This window comes from Teleopsis dalmanni, chromosome 1 (assembly GCF_002237135.1).
Source record: "Teleopsis dalmanni isolate 2A chromosome 1, ASM223713v2, whole genome shotgun sequence".
Classification (NCBI taxonomy): Eukaryota; Metazoa; Arthropoda; class Insecta; order Diptera; family Diopsidae; genus Teleopsis; species Teleopsis dalmanni.
In genome coordinates this window covers 23,313,780-23,339,827 of record NC_051846.1, presented here as the reverse complement: position 1 = coordinate 23,339,827, position 26,048 = coordinate 23,313,780, and the positions used below count along the sequence as shown (strand labels likewise).

General features: G+C 29.0%; 3 protein-coding genes across 6 annotated transcripts in view; all 3 read left to right on the top strand.

The window, feature by feature from the left end:
• Positions 1–5,072, top strand: part of LOC119683471 (transient receptor potential cation channel subfamily A member 1) — a 36,371-nt gene extending 31,299 nt beyond the window's left edge. Inside the window, exons 12-18 of the mRNA XM_038097158.1 lie at positions 57–417; positions 1,780–1,896; positions 2,590–2,752; positions 2,837–2,949; positions 3,008–3,167; positions 3,240–3,542; positions 5,035–5,072. Of these exons, the coding sequence (XP_037953086.1) occupies positions 57–417; positions 1,780–1,896; positions 2,590–2,752; positions 2,837–2,949; positions 3,008–3,167; positions 3,240–3,542; positions 5,035–5,048 (1,231 nt within the window). The 3' untranslated portion in view covers positions 5,049–5,072. The remainder of the gene's footprint in view (positions 1–56; positions 418–1,779; positions 1,897–2,589; positions 2,753–2,836; positions 2,950–3,007; positions 3,168–3,239; positions 3,543–5,034) is intronic.
• Positions 5,073–6,749: 1,677 nt separating this feature from the next.
• On the top strand, positions 6,750–8,926 carry LOC119683460 (transketolase-like protein 2). Its single transcript, XM_038097148.1, has one exon. The coding sequence runs from the start codon at positions 6,814–6,816 to the stop codon at positions 8,821–8,823; it is 2,010 nt and encodes a 669-aa protein (XP_037953076.1). The 5' UTR covers positions 6,750–6,813; the 3' UTR covers positions 8,824–8,926.
• Positions 8,927–10,726: 1,800 nt separating this feature from the next.
• Positions 10,727–22,845, top strand: LOC119683440 (zinc finger protein on ecdysone puffs). Of its 4 annotated transcripts, XM_038097113.1 has the most exons (5): positions 10,729–10,897; positions 12,066–12,199; positions 12,609–12,933; positions 17,124–17,341; positions 20,870–22,845. In XM_038097113.1, exons 2-5 carry the CDS (start codon positions 12,189–12,191, stop codon positions 22,362–22,364), a joined length of 2,049 nt encoding a protein of 682 aa, XP_037953041.1. In that variant the 5' UTR covers positions 10,729–10,897; positions 12,066–12,188; the 3' UTR covers positions 22,365–22,845. The 4 variants fall into 4 exon arrangements, with proteins under 4 accessions (XP_037953047.1, XP_037953055.1, XP_037953041.1 ...); XM_038097119.1 differs by lacking the exon at positions 12,066–12,199 and having other exon boundaries at positions 10,727–10,897; positions 20,870–22,364; XM_038097127.1 differs by lacking the exon at positions 12,066–12,199 and having other exon boundaries at positions 10,728–10,839; positions 20,870–22,364.
• Positions 22,846–26,048: the final 3,203 nt, after the last annotated feature.

Below are 26,048 nucleotides of genomic sequence, written 5' to 3'. Positions count from 1 at the left end.
TAAAAATAAATTTTTATAGAAATAAAAATTTTATGAATTTATGTTCATTTTTACAGATTCGAAGGACATAACCATTCCAATTGGTTCCCAGCAGTAGCTCCAGATATCTTGCTAAATACTCCATGCTATGAAAGCATTCGAAAATCATCAGCTATTGTTGTATGCGCGGTTGCTATTATTGTCTACATTACCTTGAACTCTTTGCGCGAGATAATTCAAATGTATCAACAACGTCTGCATTATATACTGGAAATAGTTAATCTGATCTCTTGGGTATTATATATATCAGCATTGATAATGGTTACCCCTGTTTTTGATGCTGATGGTAGAATCAATACAATACATTATTCCGCTGCTTCGATAGCTGTGTTTTTGTCATGGTTTAGATTGTTGCTATTCTTACAACGCTTTGATCAAGTGAGTATCATTAGAAGAAAATTGTATTATTTTATTTTTTTAATTCTAGAGTTAGTTAGTAGGAACTCACTAACAGAAATTTCAGATTATGATAATACGAATGTTTTTATAACTAATATATCAAAACCAATACCGCTTAGTAAAATTTTTGAAAGAGTTATGTTTACTGTTAGTTACTTAATAGCCAGATTTAACTAATTATATATATGGTATATATGGTTTGTTAATTATATACAAATCTTAACTGATCTACATATTTTCAGTAAAACACTTATAAGTGTTGTAATCAAAATGTAACGAGAATTTTAAATTATTTCATAAATTATTTATTGTATCATAAATAGTTATTCCAACTCCTTTATTGATATTATGTAGTTCTGTTACCATAGTTTTTGAGAAACATTCAGTTCTTGAAAAATATATGCTGACGGATATCAATTTTATATTGTTTTGTTTTTGAACTTGTAGGAAAAGTCTTCTAAAAATACAAATAGCCAGTACTATTTGCATTAGTTATACATGCCTATATACAAACTAAAAAGTCCCCACATTATCAGCTCAAATTCCTGGAGATTCCTACATTACAACCACTTAAGGCATTCCTTCACAGGGTAGGTTAGAATAGCACTTAATGTGCTTTAACTCCGCATTCGAACTAAATATTTCGTCAGTTTTAATGATGTTTATTATTCTAGAAATTATGTGCTTGTAGAGGTTAGAATCTTCAGTGCTTATCAACATCTGCTTTTCTTTAGAAGAAGAACTAGCTTCCCTGATTAGTGTCTTTAGATTTTATCCACGATTTTGTTTACGAATCTTATATTCTCTAATTATATGTTCGGAACCCTCAATTTTATCTGGGCAAAACTGTAGTACGGACTACTTTTCAATCTGAACCGGTACAAGTATTGACGGAAGTAAACATGCACCGTAAGAAATTGCGGGAGACTTGAAATGCAATGAAAGTCTCCAGTTACTCGATTAATCCAAACTTTGATATTTGGAATTAGCAAGTGCGTCCAACTTGATTTTTGGGAATGAAATAAGAATCTAAAGAAGATTGCTCAGTTTCAGTAATTTGTGGTGGAGATAAAAACTCCACCTGTCTAAAACTGTCTCTGACCGCGAGTGCTTCAAGGTCTATTAGCATACGACCAGTACAGCATATCTTTAGGTTTAACAGTCTAAGCCTCACCGACTTGGAAAGTGAGACTAAAAGCACTCTAGCGATTCTTTTAGGGATCCATTTATTTTTGGACAAATTTATTTGTACATTTACTTCATTTAAATTCGAAATTATTGTATATTAATTTGATACAGTGTACATATGATAATTATAAAACATATTTTTGATATTTTCAGGTTGGAATATATGTTGTAATGTTTCTGGAAATCCTACAAACGCTCATTAAAGTATTATTGGTTTTCTCTATACTTATAATTGCATTCGGTCTGGCATTTTATATTCTATTGTCGAAGGTAAGTAATCGATTATTTTATAAACGGATTTATAGATAATCAAAATGGACCCACATACACATAAAGATTCAAATAGTTTAATATACAAGTGTTTAAACTCATTTAAACAGATTATTTTGGAAAGTAATATACAGAGCAAATGAACACATTTAATTTGTATTTACTAGTTGAAAAGGATTTAAGCTATTTAGAGGGTTATGAACCCCAAAACTACGATTTTTTTACGATACTAGATCAAGATTCAAAGCAACAGCATTCAAGTAGCCTTAAAATTAGTTATAAAAATTTAACAAAATAATTTAAATTCTTCAATAGAGAGATAATATGCTCAATAGATAATATGTAGAACTGTTTTTTAATTTAATGGTTTATTTCACAAAGATATATATTTAAATTACTCGTAACTTTAGCCCATTGAAGTAGCAAAACCACTGGATCTTGACACGAACTAAAATAAATCACTTAATCACATCTTCCTCCCATTCTCATAATCTTTTTCCAGACCATACCCTATACCACCATGCCTTCTCATCACACTGCACTAACAACTCACTGTAGTGGGTTGCTAGACTGCCGCTATTTTTATCCCCCTGTCACCCTATCCCCCTGTCACCCTATCCCCCTGTTTTTTAAATCCATTAAAACAAAACTCAATAGATATATAGTTTTAAATGTATTTATTTTCTCACATAGATAATTGATCCTCAGCCGAATAATTTATCATTTTCAAACATACCGATGTCTTTGCTTCGAACCTTTTCCATGATGTTGGGTGAACTTGATTTTGTTGGCACTTACGTACATACATTCTATCGCGATCAATTGAAGGTACCTGTAACTTCATTTCTGATTTTAAGTAAGTATTGGAAGTAATATTCAAGTATTTCATATAATACCAAAAACAAAAAAAAACTTGATAATTTCTTTTATTACTTTACAGGCGTTTTTATGATCTTGATGCCAATTCTTCTCATGAATCTGCTCATCGGTTTGGCAGTCGGCGATATAGAATCTGTTCGACGAAATGCACAATTAAAGCGTTTAGCCATGCAGGTTAATTAGAATAATATATAAATTAAAATTTATAAACTATAATTAATAATCATTACAGGTGGTACTCCACACTGAGCTGGAACGCAAGCTTCCGCAAGTGTGGCTGCAGAAAATTGATAAAATGGAATTAATTGAGTATCCAAATGACACCAAATGCAAATTGGGTTTTATGGATTTCATTCTACGTAAATGGTTTTCAAACCCATTTAGTGAGGAATGTAAGTAAATAGTTAAGATTAAATACGTCTAGTTTTCATATACTTAAACTAATGCATTTATTTTGGATTTAGCTTCTTTGGATGCTATTCCCTTTGAAAACAGTGATGACTACATCAATGCTGAATTGGATAAGCAAAGACGTAAATTACGTGACATAAGTCGTTCTCTAGACCAACAACATCATTTGTTACGCTTAATTGTGCAGAAAATGGAAATAAAAACTGAGGCTGATGATGTTGATGAAGGTGTTAATCCAAACGACATGCGGTCCTTGTCATCTTATAATACTGTTTCTGCTAGTTCTCGTTGGACTTCACCGAGGATACGCACCAAACTTAGCGCAGCATTAAGTTTTAACAAAAGTTTTGAAACACGTTGGTAAATTTTATTTATTTATTCTTTTTTAATTTTATATATTATATATAATTGTCTTTTAATGAACAAATTTATGTAAATGGGTTAGAAGAAAATTTTTTATGACCATTTTTGACACTGCAACAATTATAAAATAATTAAAAAAGAATTTTTTTTAGTACCAACTAGAGCATGCTTCCTTAACGGCCCACACGTAGATCTGTTCCGGGCTGCGCTATTAGCACCAACGGTTCCTAATGTACTGTATTTTCAACTTCAAAGATATTATATTTTGGAAAAATATTAGTACAAGTCCTTACGAAACCCAATGAATATTTTACGGGTCCGTAACACTTTTAGAGTAAAACTAACTCACTGCAATAGACAAATATAATTAATAATATAGATATTTCTATATATAAACAGAACATCACCGTACTTAAAACAAGGATTCATTTATTTATTTATTAAATAACGACTGTTTTTTTTTTTAATATCACACTACAGTTTCAAAAAACGATTAGGTTAAATTGCGTTAACCAGGCTGGTTGTTCATACCGTTACCAGATAGAGGTAAAAATTTCTGTATATTTTTGTATTAGACATTTTTGCAAATCTAAGGAGTGTTTGAAACTCTATTCTTGAAATATTGCAATATTGAAATATTGCAAATATATCTGAATATATATTATATATATATATATATATATTATTATATATATTATATATATTATTATATATATTATATATATTATTATATATATATATAATATTGCAATATCTGAAATATTGAAATATATTCAGAACAGACCTTGTTGGGATTTAAACTTAAACTTTGTTTGCCATAGTTCACATTGTCGAGGAACATATGTTTTGTCTATGATGCTTTCTATCGTTCACTATCTTATTACCTTTTTACATATTTTTAGCTCATTGAAGATTTTTCATATTTACAAAATAGTTTCTAAATCATTCAGAGATATTAAACAGTTTTTTTTTTGTTCATTGATATTACTTTAAACGATATTTTTTACTAAACTTAGTCCTCTGTCATAAGAAGAGGACTACCAGAATAATCGTATATAACAGTGGTTCTCAAACTTTTTTGACCAAGGACATCTCTGTTATAATGAATATTGAATTGTATAAATGCATAGGTACCTTATATAGACTATAAAATAGGTATATAATTACTTAGAAATTTTTTATCTTTTTTTCTAATAAGTAAGGTCTTAATGGACAAACTACATGCTATGTATCCATACCTGTTAAATTTGATTTACGGAACATTTTTACCATATCGCGGACCACCGGTTAGGAACCACTGTTATATATAATAGAATTGTAGTGACGAGAGTTGGGCACTCGTGTGTACCTGTACTTATTTTTTTGATAAAGCAATTTATATTTAAAAAATAATTTATTTAAATACTAGATATACTCGAATTTTTTTTTAAGGTAAAAAGGATATTTTTTAAAATATATAATTAATATTTTTTCATTTCATTTCAGATCGCAGATTTTGATCCATTTACTTAGAATGGCGATAATATAAAATAATATAAATTTTTTATGAATTATATATGTTAAAGTATAAATTAAAATTATTGATACTAATTTTACAAAATATATTTACTATACCATATATATAAAATAAAAACAAAAATCACTTATCTTAAAAGTGTCTGGATATCGTAATTATCGTAAATGTATTTTCTGATAATTCTTTATATCTCATATCTAAAATTAAGACTTTCTCAATGACAAACAACTAGTGTCCTTTCCGCTTAAATTTATTGTATCTAAATGTTGCTAAGCAAAAAGGAAAAACCTTATTATCTTTTATCAAAAAAAAAAAAAATTGAATCTTAAAATTAAAATATTAGGTAGTTGAACTGACGAGAAAAGAGAAGGGTGCGGAAAAAAAATATTAACTAAATCTTTAAATACAATATATACCTGACTAACGAATTTATGGATAGAAAAGAAAAATACGTATTTATTTATTTACCTGAACTAAAATATTAATATTAGAAACTTTGGAATTATAAAAAAATTGGTATTTTGAACATGTTTTAAACAAACAAATTCTATTTAATTCAAAACGATATTAAATTAAATGAGAATACATTAAATATATAATTAATTTTATGTATGTATGTCCTGTTAATGTTATATTTAATATAAATATAAACTATGCAAAATATTATATGAGAACATTTATAATAAAGTGTTTCAGTAACTGCTGCACTGCAAAAATGTTTTTTTTTAATTGTGTGTATATATGCCGCTATATCTTCCTAGATGAAGTTAGAACCTCTATTATTCAACTACAATGAATTAGGCAATGAAGTCGTTCCATCTCAGTGCCTATGTAGCTAATATGCTAGTATTGCTAATAGGTCTCTTCTGGCCGCAGTACCGGCTGTTGGACAATTTTCACGTCTACTCTTTTAATAATAATAATAATAATTGCTAATATGGCCTTCTGCGAACTCAGCCTCTTCAACACAATTTGCGTTTCTGTATTTATTCTGTAGCTCTAATTTGGTCCATACAAATACACATATCGCTTTTAGGTATTCCCCGAGGCCATAAGATGCACAAAATTTAGTTTTCATAAGAAACTACATTGTTGACAGGAGCGCAGTGGTAATCTATTAAGTGTCACAAATATAGAACTGCTCAAATGTTTCTATTGAATACGCAAAGTAGTGGATATATGGCTGCAGTTTCATATCTTAAATAAAAGCATCTTTAGCTTTATTGATTATAGTAACAACATATTTTCAAGTAGTATTTGATTAAACAAGTCATACTTTTTCAATGCCATATCGAATATGGATATGAAGACTTAACCTCATATCCACAACTTATAATCTTGCTCTTGACCTTACTCTGGAGTCTGATGAAACTACAAGAAAATAATCAATATAAGATTACAAAGTAGATAGAAGACTTAATTTTTGACAGGACTACTATGGCACTCTTCCATGTTTAATTTCCATAAAATATAACAATCATTATGTTTGTATTAAATAAGCGAAATTTAGTAGTAGTGGATATACCGTTGCAGCTCTATCTCTTTTTAGATATAGAGCTTTAGAAAACTTAGAAAATTGTTTTTACTTTATCTATTTAACATAGAGTTATTTTCTATTCCATACAATCTTAGCTTTTAAATATGTACATACATAAGCAATCTTTGATTTAAATGAAAATTTATTCAGAACTACTTTTACAAAATACTGAACAGAAAATATTTATAAATGTACATATCAAAATTCTAAAATGTCCGAAGACACAGCGCCAGATGGGGGTGAAACATTAGAAGTTCTACAAATTACTGTTAAAATATCCGAACACGAACAAACAGCGCCGGATGGGGGTGAACCATTAGAACACGAACACGCAGCGCCGGATGGAGGTGTAACATTAGAACTTCTACAAAATATTGCACACCGTTTGCGTATACATGCAATTACAGCAACAGAGAGCTCAAAATCCGGTCACCCAACATCATGCTCTTCAATCGCAGAAATCTTATCAATATTATTTTTCAAAATATTGCGCCTGAATATGAATGAACCTAGAGATCCTGCTAGCGATCGATTGGTGCTATCAAAAGGGCATGCAGCTCCCATCTTATATAGTGCTTGGGCTGAAGCAGGTCTATTTCCAGTAGAGGATCTAAAGAAGTTACGAAAAATTGATAGCGATTTAGAAGGTCATCCAACACCACGTTTAAATTTTATTGATGTCGGCACTGGTTCTCTGGGACAAGGTGTTGCTATTGGTGCTGGCATGGCGTATGTTGGAAAAAATTTCGATAAATCTAATTACAGAATATATGTTATTGTTGGAGATGGAGAATCTGCTGAAGGATCTATATGGGAGTCACTACATTTCGCAGCGCATTATAAACTTGATAATCTGTGTGTTATATTTGATGTAAATCGTTTGGGTCAAAGTGATCCTACTTCTCTGCAGCACGAAATGAACATTTATGAGGATCGTTTAAAAGCATTTGGATTTAATGCGAAAGTTGTTGACGGTCATAATTTAAAAGAATTAAATGAGGCATTTAATGAAGCATCTAATACAAACGACAAGCCAACAGCAATTATAGCAAAAACTTTTAAAGGCAAGTATTTTATGGAAATTGAAGATGCAGAAAACTGGCATGGTAAACCACTCGGCAGTAAGGCTGAAGAAATTATACAGCATCTTCAAAGTTTGATAACCGATAAAGACTTTAAGGCGCCTAAACCACTTTCAAATGAAACGATTACGCCTGTGCCGAATGTAGACCTCGAAAAAGTTCAACTATGCCCACCTCCAGAATACGAAATGGGACAAGAGATTGCAACACGTTTAGCGTATGGCACAGCATTGGCTAAACTTGCGAAAAATAATCCGTCTGTAATTGCGCTTGATGGTGATACAAAAAATTCCACTTTCTCTGAAAAATTAAAACAAGAGTTTCCTGAACGTTTCATCGAGTGCTACATAGCAGAACAGAATTTAGTCGGTGTAACAATAGGTGCAACTTGTCGCAATCGTACCATCGCATTTGGTTCTTCATTTGCTGCATTTCTAACACGTGCTTTTGACCAATTTCGCATGGGTGCCATTTCCCAAACAAACGCCAATTTCAGTGGTTCGCACTGTGGAATTAGCATTGGTGAAGATGGACCATCACAAATGGGACTAGAAGATATTGCAATGTTTAGGACAATACCAGGCAGTACAATATTTTATCCAAGTGATGCTGTTAGCTGCGAACGCGCCGTAGAACTAGCTGCCAAGACAAAGGGTATGTGCTTTATACGCACAAGCCGTCCAAATACACCGGTTATTTATAAAAAAAACGAAACGTTTGAAATTGGTAAAGGCAAAATTGTTAGAAATTGTAAAGATGATTTAGCGCTATTGATCGGAGCTGGGGTTACTTTACATGAGTGCCTAAAAGCAGCTGAAAATTTAAGAAATGAAAATATTTCAGTTCGAGTGCTAGATCCATTTACTGTAAAACCCTTGGATGCTTGTCTCATCCAGACAAATGCACGCGAATGTTATGGCAATATTATTGTTGTAGAGGATCATTACCAGCAAGGAGGATTGGGCGAAGCTGTACTTAGTGCATTAGCAAAAGAAACAGATCTCTCGGTGATGCACTTATACGTCACCGGCGTGCCACGCTCCGGCCCATCTGCAGAACTCTTAGATATGTTTGGAATATCAGCGCAACATATACAATGTGCAGTTAAAGAAATAGTTAATTGTCCGTGTGCGGAATAACCATTCCCTTACACTAACTTCATCTAAAATTCACATCATTTATAATAAACTATATATTTCCGATTAAAAAAACCACTACACCAACAAACGTTTGTTTCTATATAAAAATGACAAAACTGATTAGGAAGAGTTGGTTTCAAATAATAACTAACTTTTTGTGTTATTTATAATAATTTTCAAAACTGCATTATATATAAAAAATTTATATTAATTACATTATTTATCACATACATATGTTTTTGTTCATTTTAGTTCATTTTAGAAACAGCTTTAAAGCGAACTATGCTAATGAATGGATTTAGTACTTATTGGGGTTGTGAAAAAATTTATTAAAATCTTTAGGTTTTTATACATTTTGCAGGAAAAATTAACAAAAAACTTTAATAGAAAATTTTTTACAATGTCCAAATAAATTAGAATTTTTTTTTTATATAAATTTTTTGGCTAACTTTCATACAAGGTGGATATAAGTACTGGGCTTATATAAGGTACTATATAACAAATGTTTTTATAATCAATAAAAGAATTTTCCAAGCTGCTTTGATATATTTATCTTATAGAACGTTTTTCATATCATTCTGTAATAAAAACGTTTTTATTTTCAACCGTTTTGTTTGTAAGTTTCAAATATGTTTTAGTGGTCGTTTAGTTTTTTTACATAAACAAAAAATACACATTCCTTTTGACTATAAAAAAGTTTGAATAAAAATGTTCTTATTATAAATTACTTAAGTAATACGTGAATATTATTATAAGTTGTAAATTTTTTATGTAAAAAATTTACTTTTTATATTATTTAATTAATTAAATTTTTGGCTGACCATACAGCAGTTTCGAGTATTGCCAAATACCCATCATCAGTGGTCTTGGAAATAATTCTTGTATTTGTATTATTCGTAAATAATTATTTTTGAGACTGCAAGTACCAGAAATCGAACTCGGGTCCTCCCAAATGTGAAGCTCAGAATCAGCGCAGCTTAACCAACTGATCCAAAGCCGTATTTGACTTTGACTTCGCATATTTTTCTGGAGTTTTGTTACTTTTTACTATGAAAGTTTTTTTTTTAACAATTTTACTTGCTGTGTTTATATTAGAACGAAATCATAAACCAGTTTTTTTTAACAATTTTACTTGCTGTGTTTATATTAGAACGAAATCATAAACCAGCTGTAGAATAATTGAATTAATTATATTTTTTTTTATTTTTAATTGTTAAATTTCAATACTTTTCTGTTCGTAGAGGCATTATTTGTTGCATGATTTGTTCTTTCTTATGTATAGAACCTAATCTAGGAACGTAATGCTCAGAAAGTCATGCTAATATTACTCCACTAGTCGCACGGGCGAGACCAATATATTGTGAATATAAGTTGTAATTTAACGTCAAATTTTCCAGACGAAAGTGACTATTATATTTTAATAGAAACTTATTATATTTCATAAAGAGGTTTTTCGAACAGTAGTAAACTACAACAACAGAAATTTATTTTTTATTTTAATTAATTGAATTATGTAAAAAAATTTAAACTATGCGTAAAAACTGTTTAAAATAATTTTTAAGAGTTGTGAAAATATGCCAAGAACATCATAAATTCTAATTAAATTTATATATTATATCGTCGCGTTTTTGAGTTTGCCAGTATTTTAATATATTATATACAATTGTAAGGATACACATGCTTTAAAATTATTTTATTGATTTGTGTAAATATAAAAATAAAATATATATAAAATAAACATTTAATAGATTTAATAGAAAAATTTTACCATCATGTTATTATGTTTTCATGTTTTAGTACACTTTGCGAAATGCAACCATGCATAGCTGATTTAATGTATAGTTGCATGTGGTAACGCTGTATATGATACACAAATTTCAGACAAATGAATGAGTTTTTCAGTTCATCTCTAGCGTTGAATCGACATAGACGTTGATTTCTTTGTCAAAGTGTATAGCATTATTTAGTATTAAAGTGCGCCATCTTGGATTTAAAGAAATATAAAAGAAAGTTTTTGTAAGAAAAAATTTGTTCAACCATAAGTTTAAATAAATAATAATAATTTTACATTCAGGTAAGTGCTCTTTCTTCACTTTGGTGTGTATTATATCTATTTCTGTATATATATATATATATATATCTATAGTGTATTGTAGATTTGTTCATTTCAGTTAAAATCTTAGAATATTTTTCGCTTATGTAAATAAATTATAGCGGTCGCTTGTACATATGGAATTTTATGTGTAAATATAAATATATTTATAAATTTATGTGTTTATTTCTACATATTATTTAATGAAGTAACATATTTTACACGTTATTTGAATATTGTACAGTTGGTGACAAAATTTCGTACTTGTGTATTCTGACGCATAACAAAAATTTTTATTTTTACAAAATGTTTTATATAGTATATTCGTTTATCACGAAAATGAATATTTTAAAGTACCCGGCCGGTAAAAAATTTATTTTATGTGACTAATCTGTCTGGTGCTCCCCTACCTAACACGCTTGCATCTACCGCCATTTTGTTTCGGTATACCAATTTATCGGCTTTCTTTTAATACCGTTTAATTTGTTCATGGACTTGTGTGTGCTTTAGAAAACCGGCTTAACTTATATAAAAGCCATCAAAAAGAACAGAAAATAATTTGTTTCAACAATATCATTAAATTTTTTTGTTTTGTCATTATATAGAAAACCTGTCGTTCTCATTTCGATCAAATCAACGACCTTAATCATATAAATTTTACGCGCATGTAAATACATACATACACAAAATAAAGTAAAAGCAAATATTTTCAAAAAAAAAAAAAAGTGGTAGTACTTGTCAAATTGGTGTGGTGTTTTTTTTTGTTTTTGCACTAGTGTTAAACATGTGAAAAGTATTTATTTTGATTTGTTTTATTTTCGAATTCAGAAGAATTAGAAGAATTAAAATGTGATTTATATTTTGATGAATTTAAGGTTATTATGGGTGGTTGTTGGCTTTAAATTTTACATTCGTTCTTCTCAAAAGATTTTAAATATTGCTCTCTTTCTAACTTAGGCTTTTTATGTTGGATGCATTTTCTTATTCATTCATTCATTTTAGCATGCGTAGTATGCATATCTGTATGTATGCATGTATATGGTAGTATATTTTGGTATAAATTTGAAGTAGTAGTTGTGGTTTATTTTCTTTATAATTAATTGAAAAAAATTTTATGTTTGCGTTATGCTTTTTGCCGTTTTATTTTCAGATTGTTTAAGAATTGCTTTCTAATTCTACCACAAGCACAAGCAACTTAAAGTCCCAATATATTTAATTGAAATTCATCTAAGTTAGACTTTTGGCTTTTTAAATATAAAAAAAAATATTGGCTATGTCTCCAAGGTATGAAAACAAATGTTAAAACTTCAACAAAAAAAAAACAAAAAAAAAACTAATTAATAGTTAAGAAGCCAAACTTTTCTTAGTAGTCGATCTGATTAATGTTAACTTCAATTATTATTTATTTAATATTATATTTTAAAATTTTAAGAATGTGATTAAAGTTCTTTCAAATATTCATTTTAATTTATTCCAGTGTTTTGTAAGCCTAAGTATTATACTGCACTTAAGTATAACTTATAAATTAAGCTATTAAGTAATGTGTTATATATAATTTGTGTAGCTTTTTTCTGTTAAACGTGTTTGTCCACAAAAAGAATCACATCTCAATTTAAGTATTTTTTGTATTCATGTGTATATACATTACATAGATATTTAAAAATTTAAATTTTTATTTAAAATTTTTTTACAGCGTAAAACAAGTACCAAACAACAATATGGCATTCCGTGGTAACCAAAACCGTAATCGCAGTTTCGGTGGCAACAATTTCAGTGGCCCAATTGCTAATCGTATGACTAACATGAATATGTCGCCTTGGGATAATCAAAATGCCGGTGGCAATTTTGGTGGGAACATGCGCCAAGGCGGTGGTGGCGGCCAAGGGATGAATGCCCAAGCTATTAACTTGGCAAACAATTTATTAAGTAATTTATTCCGTAATCAAAATCCACCATCCTTGTTGGACTTACCACGTGGTGGTGGTGGCATGGGCAATAGAAATCAACGCGGTGGACCGGTATGTATTATTTTACTCTCAATTCAAAACGTTAAAAAAAATGTTTTGTTTTCTTTTTTTTTTTTTTATATATATATTTGGTACTATATATTTTTAATATATATATATTTATATATTTCGATTTTTATGTTTAAGGGAGGTTTTTTAAATTTGATATGGTGGATATCATTAACTGTATGACTTTGGTTAAGAAAAAAAATTAGTTTCACTTTTCTTTTTACAAATAAAATGGCTATGATAGGTTAAGTCGAAGTGGCAGATCTCTACACAAAACCCACTTGAACCGAAATATTGGCTTGTTGTGTTACTAGGAATTGGGAAGGTGAAACATGGATTCTTCGTCCTCTTCAGAGCCACAACCAACCCAAATAAAATTATAGGGTGGACTCCTCGGTCTCTTAGCATGTCGTACTAGTACGCAGTGATTGTGATTGCAAGTTTCGTTTTAGTTTAATCAGCTGATTTCCAGTTTGGACCCGGTCAATCCTGAGATCTGACAGGAGTTTTTATCTCTTTTTTTTTGTTTTTGCATTAGCTATACTATACTAAGCTGTACTATACCTAGCTGTACTCTATCCCTACCTTTTCTATACTTAGCTACATTTTTATTCACCCATGTTACTTTTTTATCAAAATATAATTGATAAGATTGTTTATAAAGCTGATTATGTATATTGCCTGCAATGTAATGTACTCACACATTACAAGTGTAGTGGATTTTAGTGAAAATTAATTTCATAATAATTTTCATATGATTAATAATGACTCAAATAAGAATTGAAACACAATAAACTGTGTAATGAATAGATTGTGAAATTAGTTTGGCATTTATATATAAATGATATATTTATATATATGATTTGTTGTTTCTGCTCTCATTTAATGCAAAAAAAAAATTAATATGAAAAGAAAGAACAAATAACAGTTTACTATAATGCAGTCCCCAATAACAATAACAACTAAACACTCATTGCTGAAAAGAATAAAAGAAATAATTTTTTTATAGTAAAATAAAAAATTATCTTCATTTCCCTGTTTTCACCTAGTATCTAATTATTACCCACGATACTTCCTTCATTCCATCCCTAGTCTAGAAGTAATTAAGCACTAATAATTAACTCTTCTTTTCAATCGTAACATCATCTTATCATATTCTGAATCATGTATTCGTTTTGTAATTTCTTTCATATTTCCTGTTATATAGATCTTTACGGGTTATAACAACAACATAAGATTTCTTCTCAATCGATGTTTATGCTTAATCTATATTAATTCATTTGATTAATTCATTTTTGAATTGACATTAAAGGGTAAATTTCATATTCATATCAGTTTTTATTTGCAATAAATTTTAATGAACTGTGTATATACCATATATTAGCTTTTATAATTCATTATTAAAATACTATTTTGAATATACATGATTTTATACAATATAATCTAATTAAACAAAATGTGTTCTCATTTCACAGTATTTTTATGCTTTTTTTTTAAATTAAATAAAAAAAAGACCATAGGATCTCAGAGAATGTGTTAAGTTAATTTAACTCTGCTTGAGGGTGCTATCACAAAGGACCGTTGTGTCCATACATATATTTAGACTCCTTTTTTTAAATACAGTTCTTTGCAAAACATTGAATATTTTTTCAGTTCGTAGTATGTTTTGAATTGAGAAGTACTTTCTTTATATCGATTTGAGTTCTTATGAAATTCATTTTTAATATATGAATTTTTTAAATTTAAATAACTCTCACGTGGAATTGGTGTTAGACCGTATAATTTTTAAGTCTTACTTTCGTTCTGGACAAACTATATGCATTTGTTCATGGAAACTTTGATGATTATATTATTTTGCTTTGTATCTAGAAATGTTTTTCAACTTAATTTTTTTTTTTTATGGTTGAAATCTTTCATGATGTTATTATTATTGTACTTCAGGTAGTTCCAACCACCGTTCTTTTGGAAAGTCTGCTTATCTCCTACATTGGGATAATTAACGTTATTACTAGTCGATAGTTAATAATTCAAGAAATGACCAACAATTGATATTTGTTGTTGTTATAGTTTTAGTTAGTTAGTCACCCAACTTTGAAAAAGTCTGCTTAGTTAATTTTCTTGCCAACCTTTAGATCTTCGATGAGGTTCAGGTTAATTGGTAATGTCGTAGATTGTATTTGTTTCACCACCCTCGAGGGAAACTAACTTGATTTCTTTTTCTTTGGAACAATAAACGTTAAAAGGAGGAATACTAGTCTTATAAAATAAAATCAAGAATGTTCAATATAGAAGAAACGCTTGGGAATTTCCTTTTTAACCAAAGTCTACAGTAAAATGTGTCCACCAGATGTGGCGGCATTTATATTATTGGCTATATTATTTAAGGTTATTAATTTTAATTTTATGTATGACAAAACAGTATTTACGCGTCTAAGTTAGACTTTGGTGTGAAATACATTTAAAGTTTTATGAGTTGTTTGTATTAAAAAAAAAAAAATATTTTTGAAAAAATTATCTTTTTATTGTGTATAAATTTTGTTAAAGGATTGTGCATAGGAGTCAACTAGTTTTTATTTCTAACAAAAAAAAGCATTTTTCCATTTTAAAATGCTAAACTAAACTGAACTAAAATTCATGCACAATTTTTATAAAACAAAATTAATCATTTTTATTTTTCAATATACAAAATATAAAAGTTAGTATCTTTAATATAAAATATATTGTACTTAAGTACCTTTTAGTAGCAGTCTTATGTTTGTACTAATTTTTTAAAGAAATTTTTTGTAAACACATACAATTTTTATAAAATTAAATTCTATATAATATAGACTTTCTTACTTTTAAGACTTTTAAAGAAACGCTACCTATATATAATAATAATCCTTTTTTTTGGAATAATTCCAAGTTTCTAATTTGAAATGTTTATTTTTTATTCTCTTCTCCATATATATATAAAAACAAATTTTGATTTGATTGAATGAAATCTACGACTTGTTTGATCTTCAACACAAAACATTAATGTTGTTGTTACACGTTGTTGTTGCTGTTCTGAAACGTACTATGGTTTTGAAAAATGAAAATTTTAATTCATTAAAATTTTATAATAAATAAAAACTTCATTCGAAACCAAATTCAATTGTGCGTTCAAAAAACACCATAAAAACACAAAAAACACAACAACTTTTCAAATCAAACAAATGTGCAAAATGTGATTGATGTCTACTTCTATGCGAATAAAAACAACAAAATGCTACCTACCGCTTAATCCGTTACGATCACGATCTGATCCGATCCGTTCTGAACCGATCCTTCGTCAATAAAACAAACTACATTTTGGTGAACTTCAACGCATTTTTAAACATACCACCACCACAAAATCTTGTATATTGATTGGTGTCAATATTTTCCTGAATTGAATCGAAACGAATCCTGTGTATTAAAATATAATTCATATCTGAAAAATCTGGGTCTCTCAACCGAATAAAAATAATCAACAAAAAATCTAAACACACATGATATGAACAAATAAACGAAACATTTCATTGTTTCAATTTGTTTAATATGAATTTCAAAAATAATGCCACATTGCGCCACGACGACACAACGCTTTCCATATATATGTATATTTATAAAAAAATATAAATTAAATATCGATTGCCACATCAATTTCTAAAACCATTTATCATCTACGAAATGACCAATCTTATAACAAACAAAAAAAAAAATTAACTAATTTTAACTAAATTGAACTAAAACTTTGATTAAATTGAACTAAAATTTTGACTAAATTGAACTAAATTTGACTAAATATGTACTTTCTTTAAAATGTGTTCAAATTTGAATATTGTTTTTTTGTATTCTTGCTTATGCAAAATATGTTATATATATATAAAAAATGTATGTAAAAAAAAACAATGAAATGTGCCTTAAACAAATTATTTTAAACAAACTGAATTACTGAATGATACAAAATGTGATATTCAACATAAATGTTTGTGTTACTTTTGCAATATATAACAAAACCAATGTGCTACTTATTTAATATATATGAATTTTTTATAATTCATAATGAATGATGAATTACGACATTCGAAAATTGCAATTTTTATAATTGTCGTCTTTATAATGATGTTTTTATATGTTAATTGTATACAACAAAATAAAACAATGTATAAATTATTAAAAAACAAAAGATGGTCAATCGTGGTGGTGCTGGCAATCGTCTTAATAATCGTCGTTCTCAAGGAGGTTTCCAAAATCGTGGCTCTTCTGGTGCCAAATCAGGCCAAAAACAAGGCGCTGGTGGCGGCATTCGTAAACAGAATGCATTTGATCGTGCCAAAAAACTTTTGGCTAAAAATAGCAATAATAAAAAGAAGGATTCCGCTTCTGGCGATAAGAAAAATGAGAGGTAAGAGAAAGATTTTAAACCAAAAAATTTCTACAAATTTAATTAAAAAAATATCACAAATAATATATATTTTTCAATATTTGATCTTTGATTTTTCTTCATAAAAATTTTCAAAATAATTAAATATTTTTTAAGAAGGTTTAATATCAACATAAATAAATAAACAAGAAAAAATATTTATATATGTATACGTACATATATATGATATGTAAAGGGTTCTAAAGATGTCTACTTCTTGTTGGGAAATGACATTGGGATTTAAATAGTGTATGTTGATGGTTGGGTTAGATAAAGAAGATATTAAGATAAACTGTCTCGTATATAGTTTATTAATTAATGTAATGTGTGAACATTGTATAATTGTTGACGTATTATCATATCATATATTTCATTGTCTTACTTATAATCATTAACATTTTTATATGAACTTATGTATATATTTATACATATATTCATATACAATCAATCGATTATTAAGACAATGAAATATTAATATATAAATAAAATATATTAAGTTTTTTTTTTTTTTTGATTTTTTTAGTTTACTACATACTATTTAAGTTTTTTGCGAGATTAATTTAAAACTTACATATTATATATTAACTTCATTTTATTTTTACTATATTTTAGTGTGTGAGATTGTATCGAAAAAAATTTATCATATATGATAATAATATAATATATAGGTTTTAGCAATTATCTTGGAATTGTTTATTGTAGTAGCTGCCTCATATAAAATAAATCTATATAAATTGCGGCCCTATGCCCTCCACTAGGGAAAACAAATACAAGCTTTTCATTTAACGCTGTGATAAAAAAAGAAGGTGGAATTGATGTATTATTTTTAAAATTTTTATATATTCTTCTAACCTACATCACCTTAAACGTGGAAAACAATTGTTAAAGTCGATTTCGGATTGGCATTCAAAACGCACTGCTATTTGGTTTTTTTTACCTTTAATCGTTTCGGATCGATTAATCATCGGTATCCCTAAAGTAATTTCTTGAGATGAGAGAATAGTTTTAAATCGCATGATAAAAATCAGGCGAATATATGATGATCGTGGAACGATATGAATTAAATTTTTGTCGAAATGATCTTCAATAACCAATGCAGTATGGTATTTTATAGTGGTCCAAAAACTATTCTGGTCTCTTTTTATGACTAAATTTGATGTAAACGTTTCGTATGGCGGCAGGAATTCATAATGCCAGAATCCACTGTATTCGAAGATAACTGTTAGCATGTTATTGATTTTTGGACTATTTTTACTTGTACTTTTAAGTTTTGGCTCGCCTTTGCACAGTATTTGATTTATTTCGGATCATATGTATAAATCCAGATTTTATTTTCCAGCTATCATGCATTTAATCTTATCCTGATTTAACTTATTGTGATTCCAAAGTTAAGCGTAATTATTGAAAACAACGCAAATAATAGAACTTCCAAGTTAAAAAGGAAGAGTTGACAGAATTCAATACAAAATTTCACATAATTTTTTGATCAAAGTAATATGTAAAGTAGGAATGAATATATGTTGGTTATAAGCCCATTTATTTCTAGTAAAACCAGTTAAAACTTAACTTATATAGTTTTATAGTAGACACATTGCTTAAGATTGAATGAAAGTTCCATTCCTAAAATAGACACCAAGCATTTTTTTTATTAAAGTTTTTTTAAAGCATACTTTTATATAACCACAATATCCTATTACTAATAATTTAAACAGTGATATTAACTAAATCCAATTATATCAAGTTATAAAATCCAATTAAAAAAAAATCGTATTGTAATATTTTAACTAAACTTCAGTTAATATTAATTTTAAAAACTATCACTTTAGAAAACTTGTTTCTAAAAAATTTAAATTAAAAAATTTAATTAAAGAATCAGCTAGATAGATTACTGATCAGCCGCACCAAAACAAAGCGGCGGGAAAGGATTTTTATTTATCATATAAGATTATTATTCAGGGTTGTCCAATTTAACTGAAAATGGTTATTTCTTTTTTAAATCGGTTTGCATTGTACACCAGCAGGGGAAAGAATTATAAAAACAATTAAATTTTTCATATATTTTGCGATTTTTGGGTCCTTACCGCAAACAAGACGCATGCGGTACTCATGTCAATACACCACAATCTTCAACTATTAACAAAAACGTGTTTTCTTGAGAAAATCAACAGAGCACTCATTTTAAGTGCTAACTGTGGCTTGAATTTGGTAATAATGAAGTCCATTTTGTCTTTAAAGCTTAGAATATTTCTTATGCATTATTGATTGAGAGGTGCTTTGTTTTATGGTGCAGAATCTTGTTGAAACGTTCACGCACTCAGCAAAAATTAGCATGTCTTCCTTTTACGGCTTCTGTATTCTTCTAACATTTTCATTCTCATTTTCACTAAGTACATCGACGACTGAAAATAGGAACCAACTGTGATCATTAACTCTCAGGACTACGACTACCCCGAACTTTAATACTCGATTACGAACTATTTAACTGAGGAAGTTTTTCTATTAATTAATTAATTCTATTATTAAGTAATTTGCTTAGTCGTAATCGTGCAACAGCTGATCATTCCGTCCTTTAAACATAGTTTTTTTTTTTTAATAACAGTAAATTATATTGTCCTTTTTTAAAGGGGTCAGATATAACTTAAGAGCTAATTGTTTTGCTCTCGTTGCATGGTTGATTTCCGAAATGTTTAACTGAAAAGTTATTTAGCTTCCACTACATAACGGATTTCATAGAATATAAGCCATTTGAACTAAACCTGTCCCTGATATAATTTTTTTTTTAAAATGCTACACTTCTAAACTGATAGTTTTATTTATGTTTGAGACGTTCGACACCCTTTTTCAATCATATGTGCAGTTTAAACTAGATTAGAGTTGAATTGGACAACCCTGTATTGTAATATTTATATAATATATATAACACAAATGCCCTATAATATACTACTTTGAAACTTAGCATATAGCTTTTAATAATATTATTACCCTACCCTTATCGTTTGTATAGATGGACGCTATAGAAAAAATAAAAGTATTTTCAATTTAAAATTATACCTCGCGTTTACATAGATAAATAATTAATTTTTATGACGTCATATGAATTTTTTTCGATAAGCTTACACACTAAATCGTCTGTAAAAGCGTTAAAATTATTAAAATTATTTAAAAAGAAAAATTTGTTACTAAGTAGATTTAATAAAGCGAATATAACCGGCAGACGTTATCTGTACAGAGTTATATATATTTATACAATTTTAATTCATTAAATGTCTGTAATTATAAAATTCCCTTGCTATTAAATTTTTTAATGTAGATGTTAAATAGTTTTAACGCTTTTAATAAGACTAATAACCTCAAGATAACCTTTGATATTCTGTGATCATTCCTATCCTTTAATGTTAAAGCTTTTATATTATTATAAGAAGAAAAATCTTTTTTACAAATTTATTAATGTAATTATTTTTTTTTCAATATTTCTATTTTTTGTAAACACAAATGATTTACAACAAATAGCAAGGAATCTCCCTACGCCAGTGTACCAAATGATATGTTTTACTGTCATCTATGCAAGAAGCACATGTGGGATGCCAATTCATTTGAGAATCATATTAAAGGACGTACTCATTTGATGATGCGTGAGGGTATTGAGGAAAGTTATCGTCTAAAGGCAAACATGATTCGTCAAGAAGCTAAAATTGCTGAGCAACTCAAGTCTATTGAATTAGACCGTTTGAAGAGAATGGGCAAGAGCAAGCAACGTCAATTGGAATACTGTACTATGTGTGATTTGAATTTCCATGGTCATATTTCAGCCCATCGCAAATCTGAGGGTCATTTGCAATTAAAGAAATTCTTGCATCCAAAGTGTGTTGAATGTAACAAGGAATTTGCTACACGTATCGATTATGACTCACATTTATTGTCTGCCGATCACTTGAAGAAAGCCGCTGAAAAGAATACCAAAGTAGGTGAACGCAAACGCAACACTCTTACTATTCATACTGAAGAAGAGGAATTGAAAGATGTCCGTCCACCACAAAAGAAGAAGAAGAAGGTACCAGTTACTAAAACTGAGGGCGCTGATGGTGTTGAGATTAAAAAAGAAGTTGAAGAAGGGGCTGAAGGTGAAGAGGCTGAAGGCGAAGATGCTGAGAAGAAAGAGGGTGAAGAAGGCGGTGATGAAACTAAAGAAGGTGAAGAAATGAATGAAACTCAGGAAGAAGAAGAAGTCGTATTACCAGTCGATCCTGAAGATTGTATTGTTGATTTTCTTGATGGTGATGAAATTCCATCAGAAGTTGATACACGTTTACCAAAATACAATTGGACTCGCGCAGTTGGAGCTGGTCTAATTTCCAAGCTTGAATGTTTTGAATGCGCTTTGTGCTGTAAATTCTTCGATACCGAAAAAACAGTTGAAGTTCATTCCCGTACAGTTACACATCATCGCAATTTCTTGAAATTCATTAATGAGAAAGCAAGTGACACCAAAATTGCTCAAAAACGTGCTGCTGCAGCTTTGGAAGAAAGTGAACGTAAGAAGCGTAAGTTGGAAGAAGCTGAAGCTGCTGCTGCTGGTGAAGGTGAAGGCGAAAATGGTGAAGAAGCTGCTGCAGAAGGCGAAGGTGAAGGTGAATTATATGATCCATCCGAAGCTACTGGCGATGATGAGGATGTTGAAATGGGAGATAATGGTGAAGAAGCCGCAGAGGGTGAAGAAGAAGGCGGTGAAGAGTATGCTGATGGTGGTGAAGACGAAAATGGTGATGCAATGGACGCTCAAGAAGAAGAGCAACCTGAACCAGAACCCGAACCAGAGCCAGTCAAAGTTAAGGTTGAAGTAAAACAAGAACCCGTTAAGACTCCAGTAAAACCTGTTGTTGCTGCTACACCAACACCAACTCCACCAGCCGAATCACCAGTAAAGAAAACCACACCTGCACGTGCAACACCAGCTGCTAAAGCGACGCCCCGCGGACGTCAACGTGGACGTTACAACCGTTATTAAATAACTTAAAAATAATTTTCAAAATAAATTATAAATAAATAAAATTAATAATAATTTAATAAATAAAATAAATTACAATTGCAACATGACGCGAGTATCTATATTCAGCAAAAATTAAAGAAATTTATTTTATTGTATTATCTACACATATATATATCATACATTATAACAAAATTGATCTACAAAAATATATATGTAATCTTAAGTTCTAACTTAATTATATTCCGCATCATTGCTACTATATTAAATAGTGTAATGAGTGAATTAGACCCAAACTTCCAAAAAATTATATTTCAATTATTTTGAAGTTATTAAACAATGAATTATAAATAAATTACACAAATTCCATATGACATAATTTCTATTATTCCAACATCCCAGTGTGAACTGAACAAAAACATAATTGTATTACATTATATACAGTAGTAAATAATGGGCATGTAATGGAAATAAGAATAATAAATTAAACAGTTCTAATACACATAAAATGTTTTTTTTTCTTACTATAAAACTATTGGTATTTTTTAAAAATTTAATTTTAACTTTGATGATTTACATATGAAAGGTATGATGTTCTTCGCTATATATCATTTGGTATCGGATACTAAAACAAATTTATGTTTGTAAAATTCTATACCTGGTAATACTATTTGAGGATATATTTAATTTAGTTTAACTAAAATTACGGAACGATTCACTTAGAGTTAAGGACCACAAGATGAGAGTGCTTCTAGTTTCGTATAAAATTGAAATAAATTTTAAACATATTTAAATCGTATTGACCATGTTGGGAGTGGTGAACGGTACTTGGTCAAATGGGTAAGAAATATATACTCAATTGGTTCTGCACCCTTATTTAAGAGTTTAATGAAGTGTAAATTAGCTTTTAAATATTAATTAATTGTTTTTTTCTACAATCAAGTACTATTATTATTATTATACATAGGCCGCACTGTTACCTGAAAGATCTTTTGTGCAGTCTTCTTTCCCCTCACTAGTCTAATTCCAAATTTTTGAAGAATTTTGTGACAACTACGAGTCGTATTTTAACTAGGTGTTTAGGGCTCAGAATGCCACTGCCTAGATAGTTAAGTCTACGTCTTGCTATGGCTGGACAGGCCATACTATAGCATGGTGTTGAATAATGCATCGTAAATATAAAACATCAGTAACCATCATTAAGTAACTATTTTGATTGAATTGTAGTTTTTCTTAACTTTGTTGTAGGGCTAGCATGGTATCTCTTTATTTGAATGCGGGAGTCATTCCTTATTAAAACAACCGCCGTTCGTACAATAGATGTTTGAGACTTTTATCAATAAAAAAAGGTTATCAGGTGTGGCGTTGTGACAGGTACCACAACGGTGTATTATTTTTGCTTCTATCGGCTTTGAGACACAAGGTTGTTACTCAAATCTAATCTACCAGCTCGTTAATTCTACTGTTTCTGTAACCATACATATTTAATTAATTCTACACCTAACTGGCTAGAAAGTAAAGTACGATATGTTAGAAAAGGTAGGTTATACGATCACTCCTATTAAAAAGTTTGCTCGAATATTTTAAAATTCCACTGGAACATTTTTTGCAGAAGGCCTTTTAAAAATTAGAATATAAAAAAAGGACTTGACATCCTTCAGGAGAGAAACATTGATAGTAAAGAAAGTAAAATACGATTTGTTAGAAAAGGTAGGCTATACGGATTCCTCGTGTTAACAACAAGTTTGCGCCACTCGAAACATTTTTTGCAACTTCGTGCGTTCGTGTCAAGGCCTTTTAAAAATTAGAACCAAAAAAAGAGTTACAGGGGAGAAATATAGCATTATAAAATGAAATACAACAAAGCAATATGAGTTTCTTTCAACTATGAATTAAAACGTATTAGACAACCGAGTAAATTCATGACGGTAATATTGGAAGGGTGGTGTGAGGTCAAGAATAATTGAAACAAGATTACGCAAGTCTATTATTTAGCTTCCTCAAAATTATTCCTTTCTAATAGAGTAAGGGAAATCATCAACACTCCAATTTTAGTAAATGCTATTCCTGGCACAGAGTGGCATATTAAGACCACAGATAAGGCTCTAAACGTGATAAAATATTTTTAAAAGGTTTTTACTAAACGTTCCAAATTATAAAAAAAATTATAAAAATTATAAAAAGTGTTTATATTAGTACTGTAATCGTAATATATATTTAATAATTAGTTGAGATGTTTCGATATTAAATAATTATATTATTAATAATTTATATTGATTTTAATTATTAATTTTTATTATATATTAATCATTTTGTTATTTAGACGGAGAAGTTTATATCTTTTATTTATTAATTTTTTTTAGAAACTTATTAACCTCTTGTATATTTAAAAATTTTTTTATTTTTAATTAAATAAAAAATTATTTTTAAAATTTTATATTTATATAAAATAAATTAAAAATAAATTGTTAATAAAAAGTTATTAAGATATGTATAATTGTCCAGAGAATGGATATTGACGTCAATTGTGAAAAATTTTAAGAATTGCCGACAAGATATGTAGTCTTGTTTCAATTAATCTTGAGGTTAGATCATCGCAACACATGATTATTTTATGAGTGAGCTACTGAAGCCACTTCTGTGAATGTAATAATATTCTTATAATCAGAACCCTTGATCATTTTATTTGGTCATAAAATATTTTTATTGTACTCGAGTCTATGTTCCGTGCAGTTGAACTTCATTCAGTAATGAGATTTGTCACTCAAATTCTCAAAAACTATGTATTTATACTTTTTAAGTAAAATTTATGATGTGTTTCGGTAGCCTAATGTCAAGATTAATACAAACAACACTATATCTTTCGTAGGTTCGTTATTCGGCTTTATCAAAATTTTTGTCACGTGACGTCTGCCCTTTACTGCATATTGACAAGTCTTAATAAATTTCTTAAAAACTTGTTTTATTCATAATTTGTTTATTTTTAATTTATTTAATATAAATTTATATTTTAGTGAGTTTAGTCATCGTTTATAAATTAAAAGTAAAAGACTTAACATACATACAATTTAATATTTTAAGTTTTCAAAAAACCTTTAATTAAACAAATTAGTAATTTTAATTCATATTTCAGAGTAAATTATTTAACTAAATAAGTATTTTGTTTTGTTTATTTGTTTTGTATAATTGACTAATATGAATGATAATTAATATCAAAGACCACCTCTCATGGTTTTCCTTTTTAATTTTCGTGTTAGATTTCCATATGCCACCTCGTAGTTTTGGAAAGTGGTCCGGTTACTTATGATCTTATATGAACAAGCATAACCTTTAACAACAATTTGAAGTTGGCGACAGGTATTCCTATATTTCTGTTAATACCCTGTTTGCCTAACTCGTCAGCTCTACAGATTTCTTTAATAGCATTGCTCCCGGAACTCTAAAAATGGTACTAATTTTATTTAGAGCTGCCAGGCAATACTAAACAACCTTTGAGTATACTGATTTGTTAGTCTAGCTACTCGTGTATATATTTATCCTGGTTTAAGTTACCATATGTATGGTGAAATAAATAAATAAATATGTAGTTACTTTGTCGATTGGTAAAACCTCTGTTTGAAAGGTACTGCAGCCATCAAATAGATAGACAGATAATTCTTAGATAGATTCTTAGATTTTTCGAAAATATTCCAAAGTCAACTCTTT